This window comes from Eretmochelys imbricata, chromosome 10 (genome assembly GCF_965152235.1).
Source record: "Eretmochelys imbricata isolate rEreImb1 chromosome 10, rEreImb1.hap1, whole genome shotgun sequence".
NCBI lineage: Eukaryota > Metazoa > Chordata > Testudines > Cheloniidae > Eretmochelys > Eretmochelys imbricata.
Genome location: NC_135581.1, coordinates 15,651,983 through 15,675,923, shown reverse-complemented (window position 1 = coordinate 15,675,923; position 23,941 = coordinate 15,651,983). Strand labels below are relative to the sequence as shown.

General features: G+C 41.6%; 1 protein-coding gene across 2 annotated transcripts in view; it reads left to right on the top strand.

Moving 5' to 3' along the window:
* Positions 1-8,952: 8,952 nt before the first annotated feature.
* LMTK2 (lemur tyrosine kinase 2) overlaps positions 8,953-23,941 on the top strand; it is an 89,669-nt gene continuing 74,680 nt past the window's right edge. For both annotated transcript variants that reach the window (XM_077828079.1, XM_077828078.1), the window contains exon 1: positions 8,953-9,192. In XM_077828079.1, coding sequence (XP_077684205.1) covers positions 9,045-9,192 — 148 coding nt within the window. In that variant the 5' untranslated portion in view covers positions 8,953-9,044. The remainder of the gene's footprint in view (positions 9,193-23,941) is intronic.

The following is a 23,941-nucleotide window of genomic DNA, read 5'->3' as shown; positions in this document are numbered from 1 at the left end:
AATCTATACACGTAACTGAGGAAGCACTGGGAGGGAGGCAGAGGAACGGGGACATGGAGGGGAGGGGGATAGGGGAGCTTGGCTGCCGGTGGAGTCGGCGCCTATGGCGGGCCACAGGAAATAACTCCGCCATGTGTTTGAGACCCCTGGTTTTGAAGCTACTCTTCCATAGCCAATTTTTTGGGGATCCATTAAACCACATTTTGTATTCTCATGCTGGCTCTGCAAAGCGGTTAACTATGAAACCCTATCCCCAGAGCTGTAAAAACACCATCAAGCTACTCTGAAGCCAAATAAATGCAAGTTGTTGTTAAACAAAGTCAGCCATGTTAACTTCAGCCGCATTTAAAATCAATGGGGAAACAATTAGTTTGTTACACTGGAAAAGACAAAAATAAGTGGAAAAAATATGTTGTTCGCAAACAATAGAGACAAAAAACCCTGCACTGGACAGTCTATTTTTATGGGGGGAAATCCCCATCATCATTCAAGATAATGCAAAATAAATGAAAAGTCTAAAAGTTAAAATAGTGATCTAGGAATAAGGAGATCCAGGGGCCACTTCCAGTTATGCCACTGATTCTCTGTGTTCTGCAGTTACTAATCTTTCTGAGCCTGATTCTCAGTTACTCTATGGACTCTTTATGCCACTCTGGCAACATAAAAGGGCCTTCAAGTGGGGAAAAAACAACATCCTGAGTATGTGTCCTACCTAGCTGGAGCAGAGCTGACGCTTCTTCCAGCCCAGCTGCTCCAATTTATACAGGGTCTAAAAAGCCCTTGCCTAGCCTCTCCATCCTGCCTCATGTATAGAAATGGAGCAACTGAGAATCAGGCTCTCTATCTGTTTCCTCAGCTGTAAAGTAGGAATGATAATACTTATGTACATATCAGTGGGGTCATGAGGCTTAATTAGCAAATGTTTGTAAAGCACTCTGAGGTCCTCAGATGGAGGGTATTGCAGAAGTGGAAAATATTTACTCAAGTAAAATAAAATATATTAATCAAATCAATAATAAATAGTGTTTTGCACTTCTATAGCAAGGTGTAATGCAAATATCTCAGATTGCTTCAGAGATATTAATTAATTTAGTCTCACAATAGCCCCATGGTGCAATGAAGTATTATGCCCAATTTACAGATGGAGAAACAGAGGCACAGAGAGCTTAAGTGACTTGCTTACAATCACATCGTTCATCTCAAGGAGAGCTGGTAAAATAACCCAGCACTCATGACTCCCAGTTCTCTGCTCTAGCTGCTAGACAACACTCCTTCCAAATGAATAAAATTATCAGAAGCATTTAAGAAAATCTGCCAGAAATAAAACACTACACATCCGTCAGTTGATCCAATTATTTCTCTCTAAAAAAAGTTTTTTAACACCTCCCACACATAACAGCAATTTGGCAACGTTAACAGTGCATAATCAAGAAACAGGAGGCTGTGCTATTGGGTAATGTATATCCCATTCTGTGTATGAGATTTTTTACTTCATTTTAATAAATATAAATGTTTGGAAATGTTTAATTTTTAAGTGTCTACTGGACTATTTGTCATAATACTACTCACTGTATTAGCCTAATATAGTTGCTACAAATGTCTCACTGCAGAAACATCTGTAGGTAGATTGTACAATTCCTGGTGATGAGGGTAGATTTTTGTATCTTTGTCGCTCTGATAGTTATTTTTCTGAAGGTGAAGAGCAACATGGGCAAGTAGTTAAAGCATGGGACTGGGAGTTAGATTTTCTGTATTCTGCTCCTGGCTTTACTGACTTACTGTGTACTTTATTATCACTCACAGTACCTTATTGTATCACAATTAGAAAATGGCATTGGGAAACTTTGCACTCTGACTAGTACCTCTGATGATATCCGAGCATAACACCCAGAATATTGTTGTAACTTGGCGTCTTATTGGTTTAAAGGCCTGATGTTCAGTTATGATAAGTGGATTGTGAAATAAATGTATCTGCTGTATCTAAGAAACACTATCTGCTTGTTGTCTCACTGCTGAAATGAGAACACCCTTATATTGTAAACTTATGAAATGGCTACAGATGTATCTATAATCCTATTGTATGTAGACACCTTGATACTACGGTGATTGGCACATTAGACATGCCTACACAGATATGTAGTAGATGGGGTCTTTTATCACATCTGCAATGATAGTGCTGTAGTCTGGATTAGAATCATGGAATCATAGAATATCAGGGTTGGAAGGCACCTCAGGAGGTCATCTAGTCCAACCCCCTGCTCAAAGCAGGACTAATCCCCAACTAAATCATCCCAGCCAGGGCTTTGTCAAGTCTGACCTTAAAAACTTCTAAGGAAGGAGATTCCACCACCTCCCTAGGTAACGCATTCCAGTGTTTCACCACCCTCCTAGTGAAAAAGTTTTTCCTAATATCTAACCTAAACCTCCCCCACTGCAACTTGAGACCATTACTCCTTGTTCTGTCATCTGCTACCACCGAGAACAGTCTAGAGCCATCCTCTTTGGAACCCCCTTTCAGGTAGTTGAAAGCAGCTATCAAATCCCCCCTCATTCTTCTCTTCCGTAGACTAAACAATCCCAGTTCCCTCAGCCTCTCTTCATAAGTCATGTGTTCCAGTCCCCTAATCATTTTTGTTGCCCTCCGCTGGACTCTTTCCAATTTTTCCACATCCTTCTTGTAGTGTGGGGCCCAAAACTGGACACAGTACTCCAGATGAGACCTCACCAATGTCGAAGAGAGGGGAACGATCATGTCCCCCGATCTGCTGGGCAATGCCCCTACATATACATCCCAAAATGCCATTGGCCTTCTTGGCAACAAGGGCACACTGTTGACCCATATCCAGCTTCTCGTCCACTGTAACCCCTAGGTCCTTTTCTGCAGAACTGCTGCCGAGCCATTCGGTCCCTGGAATGTAGCAGTGCATGGGATTCTTCCGTCCTAAGTGCAGCACTCTGCACTTGTCCTTGTGGAACCTCATCAGATTTCTTTTGGCCCAATCCTCTAATTTGTCTAGGGCCCTCTGTATCCTATCCTATAATGATATCCTATTCTATAATGATAGAAAATGTGGACCCAATGTGAGATAGAGGGAGCCAGAAGGGGCCCAATACAAATATCCTTGTGACACCAGAACCCCTCAATGCTGCTATGTACATTCTGGTAACCAAAGAATGTTATGTGAAGTCATAAATGAAAGGCAGGGTCACTCTGGTCAGTAATATCATTGTCAAATGTATGTACAGATACTGTAGGAAGTTACATATCTATACTGAAAACATTTTAAAGTCTGTGTGAAGGCAGGGTTGACAAACAGGTTTTCAGTCAGACAAAAGATGTTTATTCAAGTGTCTGTTTGACAGCATGTAAATTAAGCACTGTAAGATAACACAATAGATGGACATTCACATTCAAAGTCAACAGGGAAGAGCACACAGCTAAAACAAGCAATGGTTGGGTTATATTGTCTCTGAGTACATACAATTAACTTTGGAGATATAAGGAGAAGGCAAAAAGGATATCCCCTTATCCTGCACCTAGGAAGTAAACTGGCAGTGTGTTTATATTAATCAAAATGGGATCACAATCAGCTTTGGCTGAAGATGCTGCAGAAGGCTTTGGGTGAGATAAACTTCTTTAGACAGGAGGTTAACCTGTTAAGTTTAGTCTCTAGAAAGCATGTTATGACTTTGTTTTTTTATACGTAATCTTTTGTTTACATTATCTTTACACACTATTTCTTGAATCTTTGGTAATAAACTTATCCTTGTTTTCACTATAAATATATCTAAGTGCTGTGATATTAAACAAAGTGCTGATCCTGAGTTGAATCATACAAGCTGGTATGTACACTGTTCCCTTGGGGACAGGAGACCTGCTTTTTCTGTGAGTGTTCAGTGCATCTGAGGTTGGACACTACAGGGGAACACTTATAAGGCACTTGGAGAGTAAGAGAAAAATCAGGGTCAGATATTTTAGGGTGAAAGGAACTGCTTATCCACCTAGTTCCTCTCCTTCCTAAGGTTAAGAATGACTAATTTTCAAAAATTATGTCTGTGCTGTACGTAGCCTTGTAACTACTATAATTTTGTTTTCTGTGTACAGCACTGTGATAAGTCCCACTTATTGAGGGTGTTACCCACTGTAAACTTTCTCCACAGAGACTACAGTGGTAAACTAATAATGAAAAAATCAGGTGTTCTGGCGCATCACACCTCAACCCTCTGAAACATGCCTTCTACATTACTGTCCTTTGGTCATTCTCCTGTTCCTCCCTCAAGTCATGTCTCTGGGCAGAGTTCCTCATGTCCACTGGCTCCCTGATGCCTTTTGAGGAGCAGTGGGCGCTCTCTGCTCAGGGTCCCCCTCTGGATCCCTGATTTTTATTTGTTGCTCCCTGAAATTATATGGTGCCTGGGTCTGGTGGCTCCTCCCCTTAAGATGAAGGAGGGAGGGGCTCCTGCCTATCCCCAGTGCTTCAGTAGGTGCACTATGATGGGGTGTCTACCGCACACAAGGCCTGACTAGGCAAAAAAAGGCCAATTAACTCTGTGATAGGCTGAACCTGGAGAAGAGTCAGGGCTGATAAGTCCTAATGGCTGATGAAACCCAGGTGGGGGAGGAGCTGGGCTAGGCATAAAGAGAGGAAGTTGGTTGTAAGGGGGAGGAATGGGACTCTTTAGAGAGGATGGGTGTTGGTAAGAGAAAAGGAGGAGTCCTAGGGGAACAAACCCTGGGATCCTGCCTGGGAATATAGACTTTGGCAAGAACACGAGAGAGTGTGAAGTAGCCATGGGGAGCAGAGGAGGCTCCAGTGGTAACCTGGGGTAGGGTGGACAGGTATTTGGTGTTTGACCATAAAGTCTGGTCAAAAAGGGGACCTGACAGTGTCCAGTTAGATCTACTGACTGGACACCGAAAGTCAGTTACTGTGGGTGGGGGAGGCACTTGGTCATCATCTGCACCATTCCCTACTCAGATGGGGCTGTCTCTTACTTGCATTGGGCGGCTGCAGCTCCTAGCCCTAGCTCTGCAAGTGAGTCCCTCCTGACCTGGGGAGAGGTGGGGTAGGAGGAGTGTCTTTGGGGAAGAGGTGGGGCAGGTGTGAGGCTTTGGGGGGGAAGAAATGGATGTGACACTGTACCTCCAAGCAGCACCCTGGAACCTCCATATTCACCACTGTCATATAATTATGATATGGTTTGTACAAAATATGCCTTGTGAGTAGGATGACCAGATAGCAAGTGTGAAAAATCATGACTGGGGTGGGGGGTAATAGGTTCCTATATAAGAAAAAGCCCCGAATATCAGGACTGTCCCTATAAAATCGGGTCGTCTGATCACCTACGTACTCGTGAGGTATCATTTTCAAAGTCTTGAACTGTTGAACATATGTGCTATCATTGTTTGTGAAGTTATGAAGTTTTACTATGTGTGTGTGTTATTGAAATATGTTGTGAGTTTGGGAACACCCACAACCAGCCTTTCAGGCACAACAATGGAGTAGCCAGAGGTGCTGATGGCCCATTAAAGGGAAGCCACACTCCCAACAACTATCCCAGGAACTGTATACAATGGAGACTTCTCAGAGAGAGTATATATACAATGGAGGCTGCTTGATCCACATCATAGCAAAATATCTTTCCAGCAAGCTGGAAGAAACTATAAAAGAAGGGGACTGACATCATGACTTGGCCTCACTCCCCCCACAACTCAACACCTGGAAATAGGTCTGCGGGACAAAGATTTTTAACTGGGGAGGTGGTCCTGTGATGAAGGAGAGTTCCAGCCTGTATGTAACCTGTTTGTACTATTGATCAGGGTTAGACACCGCTTGACCCAAATCCTGTTTAGTTTATAAAACTAAGACTATGAATCTGTTTTATTTCTTAGGTAATCAACTTTGATCTCTATGCTCACTACTTATGATCACTTAAAAATCTATCTTTCTGTAGTTAATAAATCTGTTTTGTATAAACAGTCTGTTTTGGTTGAAGTGCTTGGGAAATCTCAGCTCTGTGTACAAAGGCTAGTGTGTACGTCCTTTCCACGTTGAGGGAGGGGTGGATTGGGTAATGAACTTACACTGGTCAGGCTTCTGACCAAATCAAGATGGTATATTCCGAGGGTGCAAGGCTGAGGAGCTAGGGGAATTGGCTGGAGCCTCTCTATTGTTGGTTCATGAGTGGCTGGGAGAAGCATTCATGTAACTCAGTTGGATGTGTTCCTGCCTGTGGATATCTGTGTACGTGCAGTACCTGCCAGAGGTTTGTAGCTTGTCACAGAATCACAGTGTGAGAGGGATACCCCAGGTTGGTGGGACAGAGGTCTCAGCAGTCCCACAGTTCAGGTCGCACCCCAGGAAAAGGTGGAGTGGGGGAGGTTCCATATCTCCTGCTGGAGTGTCCGGTTTTTAAATATTACAAAGTTGGCAACCCTAACCTGAGGGGGCAGGAAAGGGTGCAGAAGACAGAGGAAAGAAGGTAGGAAAGAGCCCAGGGAAACAGTGACAGGGTCTGAAATTGGGTAGACTGTGGTTGCTGGGGCACAGGATTCCTGGGCTGGGATCTGGAGTAGATGGTGGGCCTGGATTCCCCTACTAGCCACTGGGAAAGTGGTACAGTCTTGGCAGTGAATTGGAAGACTGGCTGGGACAGTTAGGGACTGTGATACCCTGGAAGGGGAATACTATAGTGACCTAGTGGGAAGGCCAAGCCACGAAGAGGGAGCACACTGTCATAAGGAGGGAGTAACCGGACCTCAGAGAGAGAGACCACAGGGTGAGCAACTGAAGTAGGGGGCATCAGACTGGTCAAAAGCTAAGCTCCGATGAGTCACATGGAGGTGTCCCTGAAGTTAGTAATGCATGCTGTCACATTCACCTTAATATTTATAGTCTGTGTGAAGGAGCAGCTGCAATTTTCTGAGGCAGAGTTAATGTAGTATATTACAAATGAGACACATGGTCTAGTCTCTCTCATGGAAAGCTTACTTTTTGTTCTTTTCTTGTTTTCCCTCCGTCTAAAATAAGTTATTCAGATTGAAGCTATATGGTTCTTATTTGTACATGGAAAAAGGGTAATATTATTCCACAAACACATTCATTTTAGGGCTAACTTGTGCCCTCCAATTTCTGAGATGTGCACTGATAGTCAAATAAAGGAAGCTCTGGAATGGTCTAATGCTGGTTTTTAAGAACTCACAACAGACAGTTTGGAGCTTTAACAATACAGTAAATGTATTCTAAAATCAAAATTAAGATTTTTTTTCTGCGTAGTACTGTGCAAGCAAAATATTTCTGAGAAAAAGGAAAACTAATTAGAACACCTTAAGAATATGGGTCAGTTGGTAATAAAATTGATGCCATCAAGCCAGTGATAGGATATTTAAAGGAGACACAGAGTAGCTGGAGTTGAAGTGGATCCTCTTTTGTGGGGCAAAATGACCTTAGAAAAAAATTGCTTTAAGACATCGGAAGGATTTGGGTTTGTGTGTTGTCCCGGACATAATGTCATAATTTCCATTTAGTTCATATAACTTTGAAGTCTTACCTGTGCAGTTAATGAATATATCTTTAGACAATTTGTGCTCTGAAAGCCATTATCTAATCTTGATGTAATTAGCCTTTTCTGCTGAATTATTGGGAAACTGGAAATCTAATTTGCATATGTCTCAACTTTTCCTCATTATATATTAGCACCTCATTGATTAGGATTAAAACACCCATTTATTCCATTTAATACTGCCACCTTGCTTTTACTTATTGTAATTTTTAAAATTCAGAAGAATTCTGAACCTAAAACATAAGAACCTGTACCTTATTTCTACATCATCTGGTGTTTCTCATTTTCATGTAGAGTGTCCTTTATCGAGATCATGTTCTGCATTGGAAATCTACATGGAGACGATATTAAGGTGTGTGTGCCCATTTGTGACTGTCCTTGTTGTCACGCTGCTTTCCCTGTGAACTAGTCCTTCCAAGGGTACGAATAATCCAAGTTTAGGGGGCACTGATAGGGTGGAGGTATATGTGTATTATTGTCCCATTCTCGAGCTGAGAGGCTGGTCAAAGTTTGGGGCTCTGGGGCGTTCCAGTTGGGAATAGAAATAGGCATTTCTTTGCAGTTTTGTTTAGCTACGAAGAAGGTACACACAGTGCACAGGGCATTTGACCCGGGGAAGCCAGAAGGGTTTAAACTACGTCCAGGTCTAGGCCAGGCCCAGGTGGCAGCTCAGGCGCATGCTGACCTGAGTGGGGACGCAGACACAGGCAAGGTGTGACGAGAGGGACCACACCACTGCTCGTAACAGGAGGAGAACCGTGGCTCCAGCCTTGGCGTCTCAGGGGATGGACCCATGACAACAGGGGTTCCTAGCCACCAGCTGGGACCTGTTGGTGGCACGTGCTAGGGAGCTGCGGCCAGAGGAGACAGTGGGGCCCGGCATCCCCCGCTACAGTGAGGGGTCAGGGACCTGGGGTTCCCCAGCGGGTACTGCTCTCCCCCTCCCTGCAGGGGGCGCTGCTCTCACTTCCCCTTCCTCCTTCCATGGGGCGCTACTATCCCGCCTCCTCCCACCTATCTTCTTTTCGCACCCGCTTCCTTTTAGTCCCACCTCCTGAGTCTGCGGTGCGGTAGTCTCGAGTTAGCTCCGCCCCTTTGTAACTCACTCGCCAAATACGAAACGCACACTGATTGGTAGACCTGCTTGTCAATCCCGCGTTTGCCCCACCTCACTTCCCTGCTCGGGGTGGGTTGGGCTGCCAAGCAGGGTTTAATCTTCCGGGGCGCGAAGATTGGTGTATAGGAATGTCAATCGTCGATTAGCTCCACCCCTCACGGTCAGGTAGCACGGAAGATGGCGGCGGCTGCGGCTGCGGAGGCCGGTTGGGTTCTGTGAGGGGGAAGGGGGATTGCGGGGTCCGATGCCGGAGACCGCCGGGCCGTGGCGGAGGGGGGAAGCGGCCGCTGGGGGCGCTCGCCAGAGACCCTGAGAGCCAAGTCCCCGTGTCCGGCGTTGAACGTTGGGGCCTGGAGCGGGCGAGATGCGGTGGCGGCTCTGCGGCGGGAGCGGGCAGCGGCGGGGGGCGCTGCTGCCCCTCGGACCCGGGCTCGGACTCAGGCTTTTTTTCCTCTTGCTGCTGCTGTTGCTGGAAGACGGCGAGGCGGCTCCGCTTCCGCAAACAGGTGCAGGTGAGAAAGGGGTCGGAAGCACCTCGCGTAAGGGGGTCCGGAGCCAGAGGAGCAGGGCGCGGTGGGATGAGGGGCGAGACAGGTGGGGGGAGAAGGGGGGACCTGCTGTGCGGGGGGGCTGGGGATGAGAGACCTGCTCTGGATGTGTGTGGGGGGGAGGGGTGCGAGGGGGGAGAGATTTGGTGTGCAAGGGGGTCAGAGGGGTTACGGGGATGGGGGGGAGGAGAGACCTGCTGTGCGCGGGGACTGGGGCGGACTGTGGGGGCGGAGAGACCCGTTGTGTGATGAGGTTATGGGAGGGAGGAGGAGGAGGGAGACGGGCTGTGTGAGGGGGCTGTGATGTGTAGTGGTTTGAGGGGGTTGGCTGGGAGCGATGAGGCAGATCTGGAAGGGAGTAAACTGGGAGGAGCAGTAAGGAGGGGGGTGAGACACCCACCGTAATCCTTGCCCAGGTGTTCATTGTGATTTGGGGAGGACAGGAAGGCTGCAGTCTTGGGGGCTAGGTGATCCATGGTGGGGGTGGGAAAGCAGGATCAAGTGTATCCAGTAAATTCTCCCAATATAATTTTGGTAACATTTGTGCTATTTGGTGTCAGGGAGGAGCTGCTCCCCTTCCTTGTTTCACCTACAGGGTGTCACATTTAGCTAGGCGTGTTGTTATGGTATGTGCTAAGGGTTTTACCTTCTCTGAAGCATCAGGTATTGGCTATTGACCGACTCGGGATCCTAGATTAGATGGTCCGGTGTTCTGATCCAGTTGGGCAAATCATGTGCTTGTATCATTATTAAATGTTGTCTTACTATTTATCTAAGTCTCTGGAGCTGTTGAATTTTGTGGTTTCAGAGTAGCAGCCGTGTTAGTGCGTATCCGCAAAAAGAACAGGAGTACTTGTGGCACCTTATCTATTTACACAGTTTTCAGTTCTTTGTATGGCTTCTACCTCTGTTGCCCACAGCTATGAGACCTTTGTGTGATTCTCTCTTTTTTTCTAATTTTGGGAATGAATCACTGAGACTAACAGGCAGAGGGTGGAGGCGCCCTAGTACAGATGTTGCTTACCCTGTTTCTGGCCAGATTGCTGTAATTTTTTTACTTGCTGCTTGTAGTTTACCTTTGCCTGTCACACTTGTTTGCTGGCTGTCAGCCTCCATTGGGTTTTCCTCCTATTTTCCTGTACGCCAATTTAAAATATGGTTTGGAGGAAAAAACCCCTCTGTGTTGGTAGTATAATTTGGTTTTAAAAATCTTTCTAGTGGTGATGGGAATGATGTAGCTTATTTATTTATATTATATTAGGGGCTAGAAGCCCTAAGTGAGCCCGGGACCCCACTTTGCTAGGCACTGTACAAAAGCATAGTAAAAATGGTCCCTGCCCCAAAGAGCTTTCAGTTGAAATAGACAATATGGTCAAAGTGTGGGAGAAAGAGATACAGCATGCAAGCAGAGATTGGGATCTGATGGACAGAGATTAAATGCTTTGTCCAAGGTCCCACAAGAATTCTGTAGCAAAACTGGGGACTGAACTCAGTTCCCCTCTATTTTAGGCCAGAGCCATAACCAAAAAACCACCCTTTCTCCTGAATTTTCTTCTGAGTAAGTAATTCTAAATTGTTTATAAAGCACTTTTTTAGTTTATGTAAAGATGAATATTTGAAGAGGAGAAATTGGTAAATGTATATGCTGCTTAAGAACGGAATGGCAGTTTTCTCACCTGTGAATTTTAGGAAGGTTATCCAAATAGGATAAATTTGTCAACAGGCTGTATGACTTCTACATGGCAAATTCAGTTTTGTGATTTTTTCCTTCCTTTCCTAACTGGAATGCAGGGTTTGTTTTTCTAGAGTGATCTCAAAAGCAGAGGAATTTTCCTGATTATGTTGGACTCATTCTCAAAGTATCTCTGTTTTGTTTTTTTGTTTAAGTTCCTCTTTACTATCAGTATTATGCAGTATATCTTACAAAGCTAGAAACTCAAAACATTAGTTTTTAGTGCTAATAACAAGCTTCATCCTCAGTCTGGAAGATTGGAGCCAAAACTGAATAGATGCTGTATGGGATATACTAATAAAGATGTATTAATAATAACAACCTAAACATGATGTGCCATGTACAGTGCAGTTAAAGAGATACTAATGTATAGAGCCCTTCGCTTGAGAAGCAAAGTTATTACTGAATGGAGTATTGTAGCTCTGCATGAATTCAGTGTTAGACCAAAAGACATTGAATACTTAATAGACTAGTTGAACTCAATCTTTTTCATACTGAGAATGCCAGGTGTCAGTAGATCACAACTATCACTTCCCATTTGGTGACCCCCAACTTGAGTTTTCATGTTCTGTCTCTGGAAGTAAGCATTCAAAGCAAGCCAGTGCTGATCAGTGTAGTATTCTGCAAGAGTAGAGGAATGTTCAACATGAAAAATTCTGGGGTCTTCTCTGAGCTTAACCAAAAGATTGATTTTTGCCATGAGAAAGTCAGTGAACTTTGGTGTGGAAAGGGGAACTGCTGAAGTTGCCTAGCCATTTCTTTGCATAAAATAGTGGAGGTGTGCATTGGTCTTACCCCTTAATAAATGTCAAAACTGTTACAGTATCATAGTACCTTTTTCAGTTCCACTGGCATCCTCTTTACTTCCAAAGCTGCTTAGCGTATTCACTGAACAATGTGTTCAAATGGCTTGGTGAGTAAGAGACTAACTTCTAGTCCCAAGGCTGCTATGAGAGTTTCTGTCATGGCTCAAATAAATTGGTTAGTCTCTAAGGTGCCACAGGTACTCCTTGTCATGGCTCAGGCACTGTCAGTGTAAATATCAGTACAGCAGTACCAATCCAGCAGCAAGAACCAGTTGTTAGAAAGCTTTCCTTTTTTTCTCCTGTAGAATAACCTGGCAGTGAACAAAAAAATTGGCAGTCCTCACGTATGAGCCCTTTTCACTTGCACCGAACAAATGCTAAAAATTGGGTAGAAGACCCATCTGTAATTTTATCCTGTTGTATTGAGTAGCTCTGTTCCCAAACATCTGCAGCCATGTCACAAATTCATCAGGTGACTGCATCATGAAGAGAAAGTGCTTTGACTGACTGACAGCAGTAGATTCCAACACAACATTTAATGACATTTGAAACAGTCTGCAGTGTTTCCCATGTTTTGAAGCTAGCAGCTTTCATTATTTGCAGTGACAAAGTATGATGCTCAGGGCGAAGTCGTGCTTACAAAATTGCTGCTGTTAAGTCATATAGGTTTGTAAATCTGTAAGCTTTTGCTTGAATGATTCAGTCGGTTTCTTTCATAAAGATGGATAATTGGTCTCCAGCGAGCTCAGTTGTCCCTCTTTTTAATGTCTGTATGCATGCCTCAGAATCCTTTGCCAGCTATTGTGACTGGTCCTTTGAAGAATTTCGGTTGCTAACAAGCATTCTTTGGGGGGGGGGGGGGTGTTTGTGTGTGCATGCGTGCCCTGAGGCCATGAGAGGTAAGTGAGGAAGGGGTGGGAAAAACTGCTCTGTTGCCAGACTCTCTTGAATAGTGTAGGGAACAGGTACTGTAATCAAGTTAACTTCCCTTTGAAGCTAAAACTGAAGACAAATTACAGGCAGTTCCTAGCAAGACAGATGGACAAAAAGATTACATTGGACACATGACTAGAAAAAGTTGAATTCCATATTAAAAATAATGCTGCATTTTGTGGCATCATGGAAACATGCTAAATTCCATGACCACAGAATTGCAGAGTCGCCATGGCCTTGATTGAGATGAATGAGGCAGCTCATACCTCTTGGAGTTACTGTTTTTCAGGCTGTTTGGAGACTCAGACAGCCATTCCTGCATCAATTTATGTTTGGCTCAGATTTTTGACGTTATCTTCCCAACCATAAGGGTTAAAAATACACTTTTTTTTTTTTAAAACAAACCAACCAACTAAAAAGGGTGTCAAGGTTCCTCCCCCACTCTGAACTCTAGGGTACAGATGTGGGGACCTGCATGAAAAACCTCCTAAGCTTATCTTCACCAGCTTAGGTCAAAACTTCCCCAAGGTACAAAATATTCCACCCTTTGTCCTTGGATTGGCCGCTACCACCACCAAACTAATGCTGGTTACTGGGGAAGAGCTGTTTGGACGCGTCTTTCCCCCCAAAATACTTCCCAAAACCTTGCACCCCACTTCCTGGACAAGGTTTGGTAAAAAGCCTCACCAATTTGCCTAGGTGACTACAGACCCAGACCCTTGGATCTTAAGAACAATGAACAATCCTCCCAACACTTGCACCCCCCCTTTCCTGGGAAATGTTGGATAAAAAGCCTCACCAATTTGCATAGGTGACCACAGACCCAAACCCTTGGATCTGAGAACAATGAAAAAGTATTCAGTTTTCTTACAAGAAGACTTTTAATAAAAATAGAAGTAAATAGAAATAAAGAAATCTCCCCTGTAAAATCAGGATGGTAGATACCTTACAGGGTAATTAGATTCAAAAACATAGAGAACTCCTCTAGGCAAAACCTTAAGTTACAAAAAAGATACACAGACAGAAATAGTTATTCTATTCAGCACAGTTCTTTTCTCAGTCATTTAAAGAAATCATAATCTAATACGTACCTAGCTAGATTACTTACTAAAAGTTCTAAGACTCCATTCCTGGTCTATCCCCAGCAAAGACAGAATATAGACAGACACACAGACCCTTTGTTTCTCTCCCTCCTCCCAGCTTTTGAAAGTATCTTGTCTCCTCATTGGTCATTTTGGTCAGGTGCCAGTGAGGTTACCTTTAGCTTAACCCTTTACAGGTGAGAGGAGCTTTCCCCTGGCCAGGAGGGATTTCAAAGGGGTTTACCCTTCCCTTTATATTTATGACAAAGGGGAAGGAAAGGGAGGGGAAAAAAAAAAGATGACTGTGATCCCCTGGTAACTGCAGCCCAGAGATTGAGTGCCACTGTGGTACACACAAGAAAAAGTTACATGGGAAGGGTAAGAGTGGCTGAATAAAGCACCAGCTAAAAGTAGATTGACCAAGATCAAGTTAGTTGATGCTGTGAATGTAAAACCTAAGATAAAAATATGGATGGTAACATGCATAATAATTGAGAGCTGGAGTGAAGGCTTAATCTTTAGTCAGGGAAAAGTAGATGTCTGATGCTTTTGGATTTACCCAGTATTCCTTCAGCACAGAGAAGTCCATAGAATGAAGCATAGTTGTTAGCTGTGCTTGGAGCCTGTGGAGCATCAGTGGTTTTAAACCTGAACACCTTAGGATGAGAGGGCTGTCTTGTAAAGTTTTTATATTTTGTGTGGCACAGAGCTAAAGGGGTTGGGGGAGATTACTCTTCTGTAAAGATCTGTGTTTGTAAACCAATCTACTGCACCACCATTTGACACTTCTGTGTTAGCACCTGGTTGACTTAAGTCCAAAATCAAATCCCTTTCCAGTGTTGCCAGCTTCTATCCTCATATCTGACCTTATACTCTTAAAATTTAACTCAATCCCCTACCCCCAAAAATGAAAATAATTGAAATTAACATGATTATGTACCTCCCATAGAACAAAATGTCTGTCATGATTATAATTCCAGAGTCCCTGTCAAGTAATAAAAAGAAGGAACAGAAATTCCAAAAATAAATTCTCTGCTGTGAAACTTGAATAGGTGGTAGAATTTTTTCTGAGAGTGGGTGTGTCTGACTTTATATGTTTGAAGAGTTATTGTGAAAATGCTAAATAAAAGAAATGGGTTTTGCATTTAATTCCATATGCTGTGAGGTTGACTGTCATGTTGTTTTTGCAGGAATAAGTTCCATTGTCTGGGTCTGGCTCTCATGAAAAGAGTTCCGTTGGTGTTCACGAGCCCGTGTTGGTTGCCAGTTTTGCAGTTCCAATGGAGTATAGCTGTTAAAGGTGGTCATGGTCAATAACTGGGAGATGATCTGCTATCTATTTTAGGCCACACTTTTGAATATTAGGGTGGACGCCTGGAAATAGACTGCATATTTAATGGAGAGTCAATGTTAAGAGCAAAGCACTGAGTGTGGTGTGTTCGTAACCACCTACATGGGACTGTTGCATTTTGTACTAGTTGAAGCTCTTTCAGAGTATGGCTTCATCTCTAGTTAGAACCTGCAGTAATTTAGTTTGGTGATCACTGTGGCCAGATGTATGCCTCATAGGATGAGGTATAATCTTCTAGACATCTGTAAGTGGAAGTGAAAGACTCTCTCCGTCATGGGCAGTTAGGAAGTTGAGAAGGACCACGGGGACAACTTTACAATCAATTGGCTGGTGCCCCTGACAATAGGCGATGTTATTGAGGAGGCAAGTCCTTAAAAGCATTTCCTTCTTAGAACTAGTGTCTGCTATGTCTTGCCTTGGTTCATCTTAAGCTAGCTGCTTTTGAAGTAGGTGCTGATCTTCAGTAGGTCTTGGAAGAGCTGGGAGACGATGGTGTTGAAATCTGCCATTAGGAGATGTGAACTGTGTATTGGTAGAATTTCAACTTGTGTTGTCTACCCAGCTTTCTTCAAGTTGAGGAATTGTAGTTGAATCTCTTTTCTACCTCTGATGGTTATCACTTACTATTATATCTAATTTAAATTGTGAAGCACTCGGAGTTAATTTCTGCGAGTCCCATGCCATATCTGCCCCACTATACAAGTAACAAAATGGGATATTTAGTAATCTTCAGCTAGGTGCTATAGAATTTGTATATTCTTGGAACTAAGCTGTTTAGGTGGTTAATCAGGCTTTTTGTAGCCTTTGCAGGGAAAAGGGAAGGATTAGAGCCACAACTATCAAAGTAGATAAGATTATACATCCTGCTGTATTATATGCTAGCACATACTTCTGTTCTTAAATGACTTAGGGTTCACCTAACTAGGGAGGTGGTAATTTCAAGGGCATGCGTCTGCAAAATGTACTTAATCTGTAATCTGTGTGTGAAGTTTAATTCACAGCTTCATGGATCACTATTCTCTCACAATGTATCAACAGCAGATGCTGTTTCAATCCTTGCCTAACTGCAGCAGGATCCACATGGCCAATGACAGGCTAGGGTGCTTTAGATATACACTCTGGTTTGCTGTGCAGTAAATTGCCATATAGACAAGCCCTTTAACATCTGAATTTTAAAAAGCCTGTGTGAGAGGTTCAGATGTAACCTAATAAAAACTCCTGTATGTGGTTATACCTTTGTTATATTCTGGGCACATTGAAATGAGGGAACATGTTTAGTTTTCACTTGAAATAGTTTCAGTGATCTGAAATATTATTTTTTCAAAATACTAACATTGTGCTGAAGTTACCACATCAGCAGAAGTCAGATAAATTGATAGTGTATTTTCTTACTGAGTACCAGTTGCTAATAGATGTTTGCAGTACAATATAAGACAAATAAGAGCTACCTGAAGCTGTATGAAGAGCATGTTTTAATTTTCTTTACTTTCTTTTAAAAGAGATTGAACTACAGGTTACATTCCTTCACCAGTTCCTGTTAACCTGTGCTTGTTGCTTGATTGCAGTGTGTCAGAAGATGATGAATGGTGCTTTCTGAGTAACAGACCTAGTGTAAAACATATACATGCTGTAATTTTAAGGGCTGTTTGATTTTATTATGCAATGATATATTCTATTGTGCCACTGCAGAAATAGCTTTTAAAGGCATTATCCTGAGAAAAATTGTTATTTTTGACTAAGAGTTGCTCAACAGAGCACAGGAGAAAAAATGCAGGATGACAGGAATGGGGCGCGCAACAGAATGCGCTTCAGAGTCTGTCATTCTGAATCTAGGACAGTCCACTGATGGTATTGTTTTGTTTTAACCTACAAATTGGGCCTTATCAAGAATATGTATTGTGACATAGTTTTAAACAGGCTAGCTGGTTTAAGGTCCTAGCCTGTCATCTATATGCATTCAAAACTCAGGGACTTGAGTAAGAAAATACTAGGAATGGCACCATCATGTTTCCATGTCTATGCATGCTATGGTCCTGTAGATATTTAGATAGATCTTAAAATGTATTTTGGAGACTTTGTAGAACAAATAAAGGTCTGATATGGTCCTTCTCCTGAACTGCTAACAATCTAAGAATCAAAAGACTTATGAAGAAGTCAGGTAGAATTTCCAGAATATTTCTCCATTTGAAAACAATTGCTAACATGGAAGAAAAGTCGAAGCCCCTGTAGTTTCTCACCAATAGGTCTCCTGTTTGGATTTACACTTTACCCCAGAGCCATTGACATTTGCAAAACCATATAATCAATTTTACAGATACACATGAGATTGCACGCTTCAAACATGTGCTCTCAGTAATACCTTGATAATACAAGCCCTCAAATAATACATTGTCCAGAAACAGAGAGGCCTGATACTTATAAGTATGAAGTAAGTGAACTGAAAAACCAAAGAATGGCCACAGAACTACCTGGAACACCTATCTAAGTATTTCAGAATAATAGACTACTCTGGATCTGACTCAGTGTCAGAAAAAAAAAAAAAAAGAAAGCTGTTGTCCACTATCACATTAGTATTGTGATGTTAACTCTTAGTAGTAATATTGCTCACTCCCTACATGCTCCCCCCAATTCACCATGCTTACGGATTCTATTTGTGTCCTCCATTGGGCCCCACAAGCTACCATTGCCCTGTTTTAATCCTAAGTGTGTAGATGCATATGTGAAATAAGCGTTCCCTTCAGGTTTTTACCTTGCTCAGTGCATGTTCAGTTGATACTCTTATGACAACTTCAAGATTAGTGCTGTAGTAGCTTACCCGCATTCTGCCATATTTCATGTTGCATCAGTTTTGGATGATGACCCAGCACATGTTCATTTTAAGAACACTTTCACTGCAGATTTGACAAAAGGCAAAGAAGGTACCAATGTGAGATTTCTAAAGATAGCTACAGTACTTGACCCAAGGTTTAAGAATTTGAAGTGCTTTCCAAAAGCTGAGAGGGACGAGGTGTGGAACATGCTTTCAGAAGTCTTAAAAGAGCAGTATTCCAATGCGGAAACTACAGAACCTGAACCACCAACAAAGAAAATCAAATTTCTGCTGGTGGCATCTGACTCAGATGATGAAAATGAACATGCGTTGGTCTGCACTGCTTTGGATTGTTATCGAGCAGAACCCATTATCAGCATGGATGCATGTCCTCTGGAATGGTAGTTGAAACATGAAGGGACACATGAATCTTTAGCGCATCTGACATGTAAATATCTTGCGACGCTGGCTACAAGAGTGCCATGCGAATGCCTGTTCTCACTTTCAGGTGATGTAAACGAGAAGTGGGCAGCATTATCTCCTGCAAATGTAAACAAACTTGTTTGTCTGAGTGATTGGCTGAACAAGAAGTAGGACTGAGTGGACTTTGTTTTGTTTTTGAATGCAGTTTTTTGTACATAATTCTACATTTGTAAGTTCAACTTTCCCGATAAAGATATAGCATTACAGTACTTGTATTAGGCAAATTGAAATACTATTTTTTTTACTGTGTAAATATTTGTAATCGAAAATAAATATAAAGTGAGCACTGTACACTTTGAATTCTTTGTAATTGAAATCAATATATTTGAAAATGTAGAAAACACCCCCAAATATTTAAATAGATGATATTCTATTATTAACAGCTCGATTAATTGTGATTAATTTTTTAGTCGCTTGACAGCCCTCCTTGAAATGTATACATTTGAATTTTTATTAAAAACATTAACTGAAACAATAGCATAACTTTCCATCGAATGTGTAGGATTGCAATAAAATGAATTTGGCTGAGAGGGAGAAAGTCAACCCTGATATATAGGCTGAATGATTAACACAGTGTTCACTTTTATTTGCAAATAACTTTACTGTTAACTACGGATGTTCAACATAGATCTGTACACTGTGCGTTAGAACATTTCTCGTGTGTATGCAGCTTCCAGTATACTGTACCCTACAATATGTTTTTTATTTGGCTCTTTATTTCTAATAGAAGAAAGTGGTGAAAATCTGATCTGTGTTTATAAGCTCATAGCATTGTATTTATATGTAAAGATCATAGTGTCTAACCACTACATAATGCTGTAAGATTTTTGAAAAAATCATATTTTGTGTATTAATGACTTACAATCTAATATGCTTGCACAGATGTCATTTTGGAAAGTAACATATTTGCTTTTGCGGGCATTACCTTCAATTATAAAACTGCCTGACTTATGTTTAAAGTAATGTTAAGTTAATCATGATAACCGTGTGGTAATAGGAACACCCCGGATATTATATTTGTATTTAGTGATTTTAGTGCAGTAGTAGTGAAGCAATATTCTTCCATGGCATTCATCATGCAGAGATGAAAGATTTCAGTTCCCCCAAATAAGACCAAATTTTGAAGCTTCTACTCACATTTTAAGTAGCATTTATTCATCTGTTATCCTAAATGCCTAAAAGTTGCAGTCCATAGTGGCTTAAAAGAAAATAGTTTAAGTGAAGCATATGTATTTCACCTTTTATTTTGTAATGTTGGGAATTACAGAGCTCTTCCTTCCCCCTCTCTCTAGAATTTCTGTGCTCAGCTCTCTATTCTGAGGTGGTCATCTTCTACCGCTTTTTTCTTCCCCCTTCACTAGCTTCCCCAGTTGATTGCTGTAGCTTCACATTCTTCCTGTAGCTTGGGAAGTATAAGTAGTTTCTTTTTTAAGGCTGTTGTTTTGATGCTCCTTCCTAAACCAGTCAACAGAAGCAATATGTTTAAATTCTCTATATTTATCCCAATGCATTTTCAAGGGATTATGTTGGAGTGGGCAAACTTTTTGGCCTGAGGGCCACATCGGGGTTGCAAAATGGTATGGAGGGTTGAGCAGGGAAAACTGTGTATCTGCAAACAGCCTGACCCCCATCACCTATCCACCCCCTTCCACTTCCCGCCCCCTGACTGTCCCCCTCAGGACCCTCCCCTGCTCCTTGTCCTCTGACTGCCCCCTCCCGGAACTCCCTGACCCATCCAACCCCCCCCCCCATGTCCCCTGACTACCCTCTCCTAGGACCCCCATCCCTAACTGTCCCCCTAGGATCCCACCCCCTATCCAACCCCACCCCGCTCCCTGTCTCCTGACTGCCACCCCCCCCCCCAACCTCCGCCCTATCCAGCTGCCCCCGTCTGCCCCCCCGGGACCTCCTGCCCCTTACCCAACCCTCTCCTCCCCCCACCCCCTTACCTTGCCGCTCGGAGTGTCAGGACAGGCTTATTTGAAAGCCTGGGAGGTGGGCGGGTGCAAACCACACTGCCCACTTGGCGTCGTGACTGTGGTGAAGAGGGGACAGTGGGGGGCGGGGCCGGGGCTGGGGTCTAGCCTCCCCGGCTGGGAGCTCAGGAGCTGGGCAGGACGGTCCTGCTGGCCATAGTTTTCCCACCTCTGGATTATGTGAAGAGGAGACAGATATTGCCAAAGGGCTTTTGAAAAAATCTGATTTGTATATAAACACTTTTTCAAGCTTTTAGACTCCAATGCTGTTAAGATTTTCTTCTGAAAGCTACTTTGCATATTTTAAAACTGGCATTCATAGTCCTTAATGAGCCCCTTTTTAATGTAAATTGCATGGACAATGCACTTAGTATGTTAATTCAGTAGTAAACAAAGCTCATAAAGATGACTTCCTTCACTCCCTGTATCCAATTCTAATATGTGGTAAGCACAACAGTAAAAGAGTAGACAGAAAGTTTGGATTCTCAGACATGAAGAATTAAGTCATGAGGATTTGGAAACAAGTAGTTCAGAAAACTTTATAAGTGGGTATACAGGTTTTAGCAGTTCTAGCAACCTATAACTTTTACTAATCCCGTTTCCATTGTTAAAAAGGTACTATATCCCAAGTATACTTTTTTATTATTAACTGCAAACTGATGGTTCAATAGACATCTATGTGTTCATTATATACTTTCATCAGACAAATATACAATATTTTGGGATAATCCAAGGAAAATCTATTTTCAAATCCCAATGTCTGATGCAGTCTAAGATTGTTTCATGCTATTATTTTATATTTCAGTGTCCTAAATGGAACTGCTGTGGTTCTTGACTTAGTACATGTCTGTCTTCAGAAGCAAATAGGAAATTCCAGTCTAGGTTTGTGTCTCATTTCTCCTATCCCACGTTTAGTGACAGAACAGACCGTGTGGTGATAGCCAATTTGTAATGTTGCAAGTAGTTTTTCTATATTGTGAAAGGAGATGGTAACATTTCACAGGGAACACATTTTGGACTGTACAGCCAGCCTACCTATTGAAGAAAAACCTTTCAAAGATTTGCTTGAATTAGTCTAGTGTTGCTTCCTTCACAAGGAGCATTTTAGGTGCAGTCAATCTCCAGTAAAAATCAACCTAGATTATATAGTATTGTCAAATCATATTTTTCTGAAAGTATACTTAACACATGTCTTTTCTAATGGTCCTACATTTTATGATTTGGTTTAAATTAGAAGGTCAAAGTAAATTCTTCAGCTCTCCAGTTAAGGTTATCTCAAATTGATTGCAGCACCTGAGAAACCACAGTAATCGTACTACTTATATCTCAGATTCAACAGAATATGAAGTAAACAATTTTCAGTGCTCTACGTAAGGTTACTGATGACAGAGTGCTGGCTAACTGGTTTTACGAATGAGCTGTTGAGCACCTTTTTTCTAATTATATTAACAGTACTTGTCTAACACAGATTAAAGTCTGCTTTTTACCAGTCCAGTTTGATGGCTTGAGAAATAATTTTTTTAAAATTAGCAAGAGCAAAAATTCCAAACTTCATGAAAAGAATGTGTCTGATCTCCAAGAGTGAATGACTTTAATTTGTGTGTTTCGTGAATAACTGAAAAGTAAAGTAAGAGTAGTACACTTTTAAATCAGCTATATTTCTTACTCTCTTTCCACATTTAACAACTCTTTTGGAGGACTACTATGTTTCAAATAGGCTGTTTTTCTTGATTAAAGTACTGAGATACTTTTTTTGTACCTCCATTCAATATAGCTAGAATAATGTTTTCAAAATTTAACATGTTAGTTTGAGCTAGGATTCATATTCTTTAAACTGTAATGAGTTATTGTTTTGTTGCCTGTTTAAATACTTCCCTCAGTTAATTTTCCTGTTGACAGATATTTTTTCCCTTTAGAGAGTTAGAATTTCTCAGCCTCATTTTAAGATACAGATGAGGGTTTTAGGTTTCTTTTGTCTACAGCAGTTTTTTTTTTAACTACATATTTTTAAAGTAGGCTTTTCATAAATCAGAATGTCACGATTGTAATATTTGATGTCTTTTGACCAGATAGTAGGAATAAATAAAGAAATAAACTTATTACCGCTAGAAGGGGTGGGATTCCTGGCCAGTCACAAGATATAGAAACTTAAAACTCTCACTGGTTTTTGACTGAATATAGAGGATCTGATAGTGCTGTTCTGGTGATTCAAAGAAGAGTGCCTGTTACGCTACTTTTTGTTGCCAGAGCAGCTAAGAGCACCCTACTTGTAAATATAGTCCACAAAGCGTAATTTTCAGTCAGTGCTTTTACCTGAAACACAGCTGGGAGGGAAAGAAGGAAAGTTTTATGCAACTTTCTTTTATTTAAAAGGCAGTTACTTCTAAGTTTCAAGTAGCTTTCAATCATCCTAGAGGAAATGGATTTGTGGGCAGAGAGGTCTAAGGTACAAAGTAAACCTACAAACAGGTATACTGATTCATCAGTCATTTTCAAAATTTCTTGTTTTAAACATCTGTAAATTTTACATTTTCAGTGTTACAGGTACTGTTGCTTTCAGAATTCAGAAAATCTGGGTGTGTGTATGTGTAATTTCATATACTATACCCAGCCTTATTAATTGAGGAAACTTGAGTCAGAGATGTGGAATAGATTATGCGACAAATTGCTGACATTTCTAAATTATTACAAATGGAAAAATATATAGGCATTATGTAGAAGACTTTATTTGAATGCATATGATTTGTTTTGCTACCAGAGCTGTTTCCGTGCCTGGCTACATAATTCTGACTCAAAGGCAATAGTTGAGTAACCCTGTGGTGTACTAAGATGTCTGTTGTGTTCAAATAAATAGTCAATATTTGCAATAGTGGTGTGCGTGTAATCTAATTAGATTAGCATGATTAGAGCCATTTTGAGGGAATAAATCAAAGCCACCAACTACAGCTGAAATCTCTTAACTTCTGAACTTGTTAATTAATAATTCTTCTATTGTCTGAGTAAAAATGTTTAAACGTCGTAAAATACACCAATATGATCTTTGCAAACCATATTTTGATTCATTATGTCAACTGAATTAATTTTAAAACGTGTACAGAATAAGTGAGGGGTTCTTTTTCAATTTAACTCTCATGCTGAAGACCAAGGCAAAAATCTGTTTTACAATTAATCTGTTAAAGCTTCAACACTTAAACCCTGGAAAGAATATGGAAAAAGTAGAAACAGACGTTTATACATGTTTTCTCTGTAGCAAATAGTTGACCTTCAATAAGTAAAGTAATTGTGTCAGAAAAAAATTCCTTTGATTGTAGACCTACACTGTTTTTGTTCAGATTACTTGAACATTGTCCACAGTAATTGAAGGTTATCTTTAGGGACAATTAGTTGACTACTTTTTCCTTTCAAGTTCTGACCCTATATCAAGATGTCATTTTGGGTGGATGTTCTTAGTCATTAAAGTGTTTCAGAGTGCATTTGGTTTCAAGGTGTAGCTTTTGATGTTAGTAAAATTTTATGGAAACAAGGGAGGCTTTGTGCACTT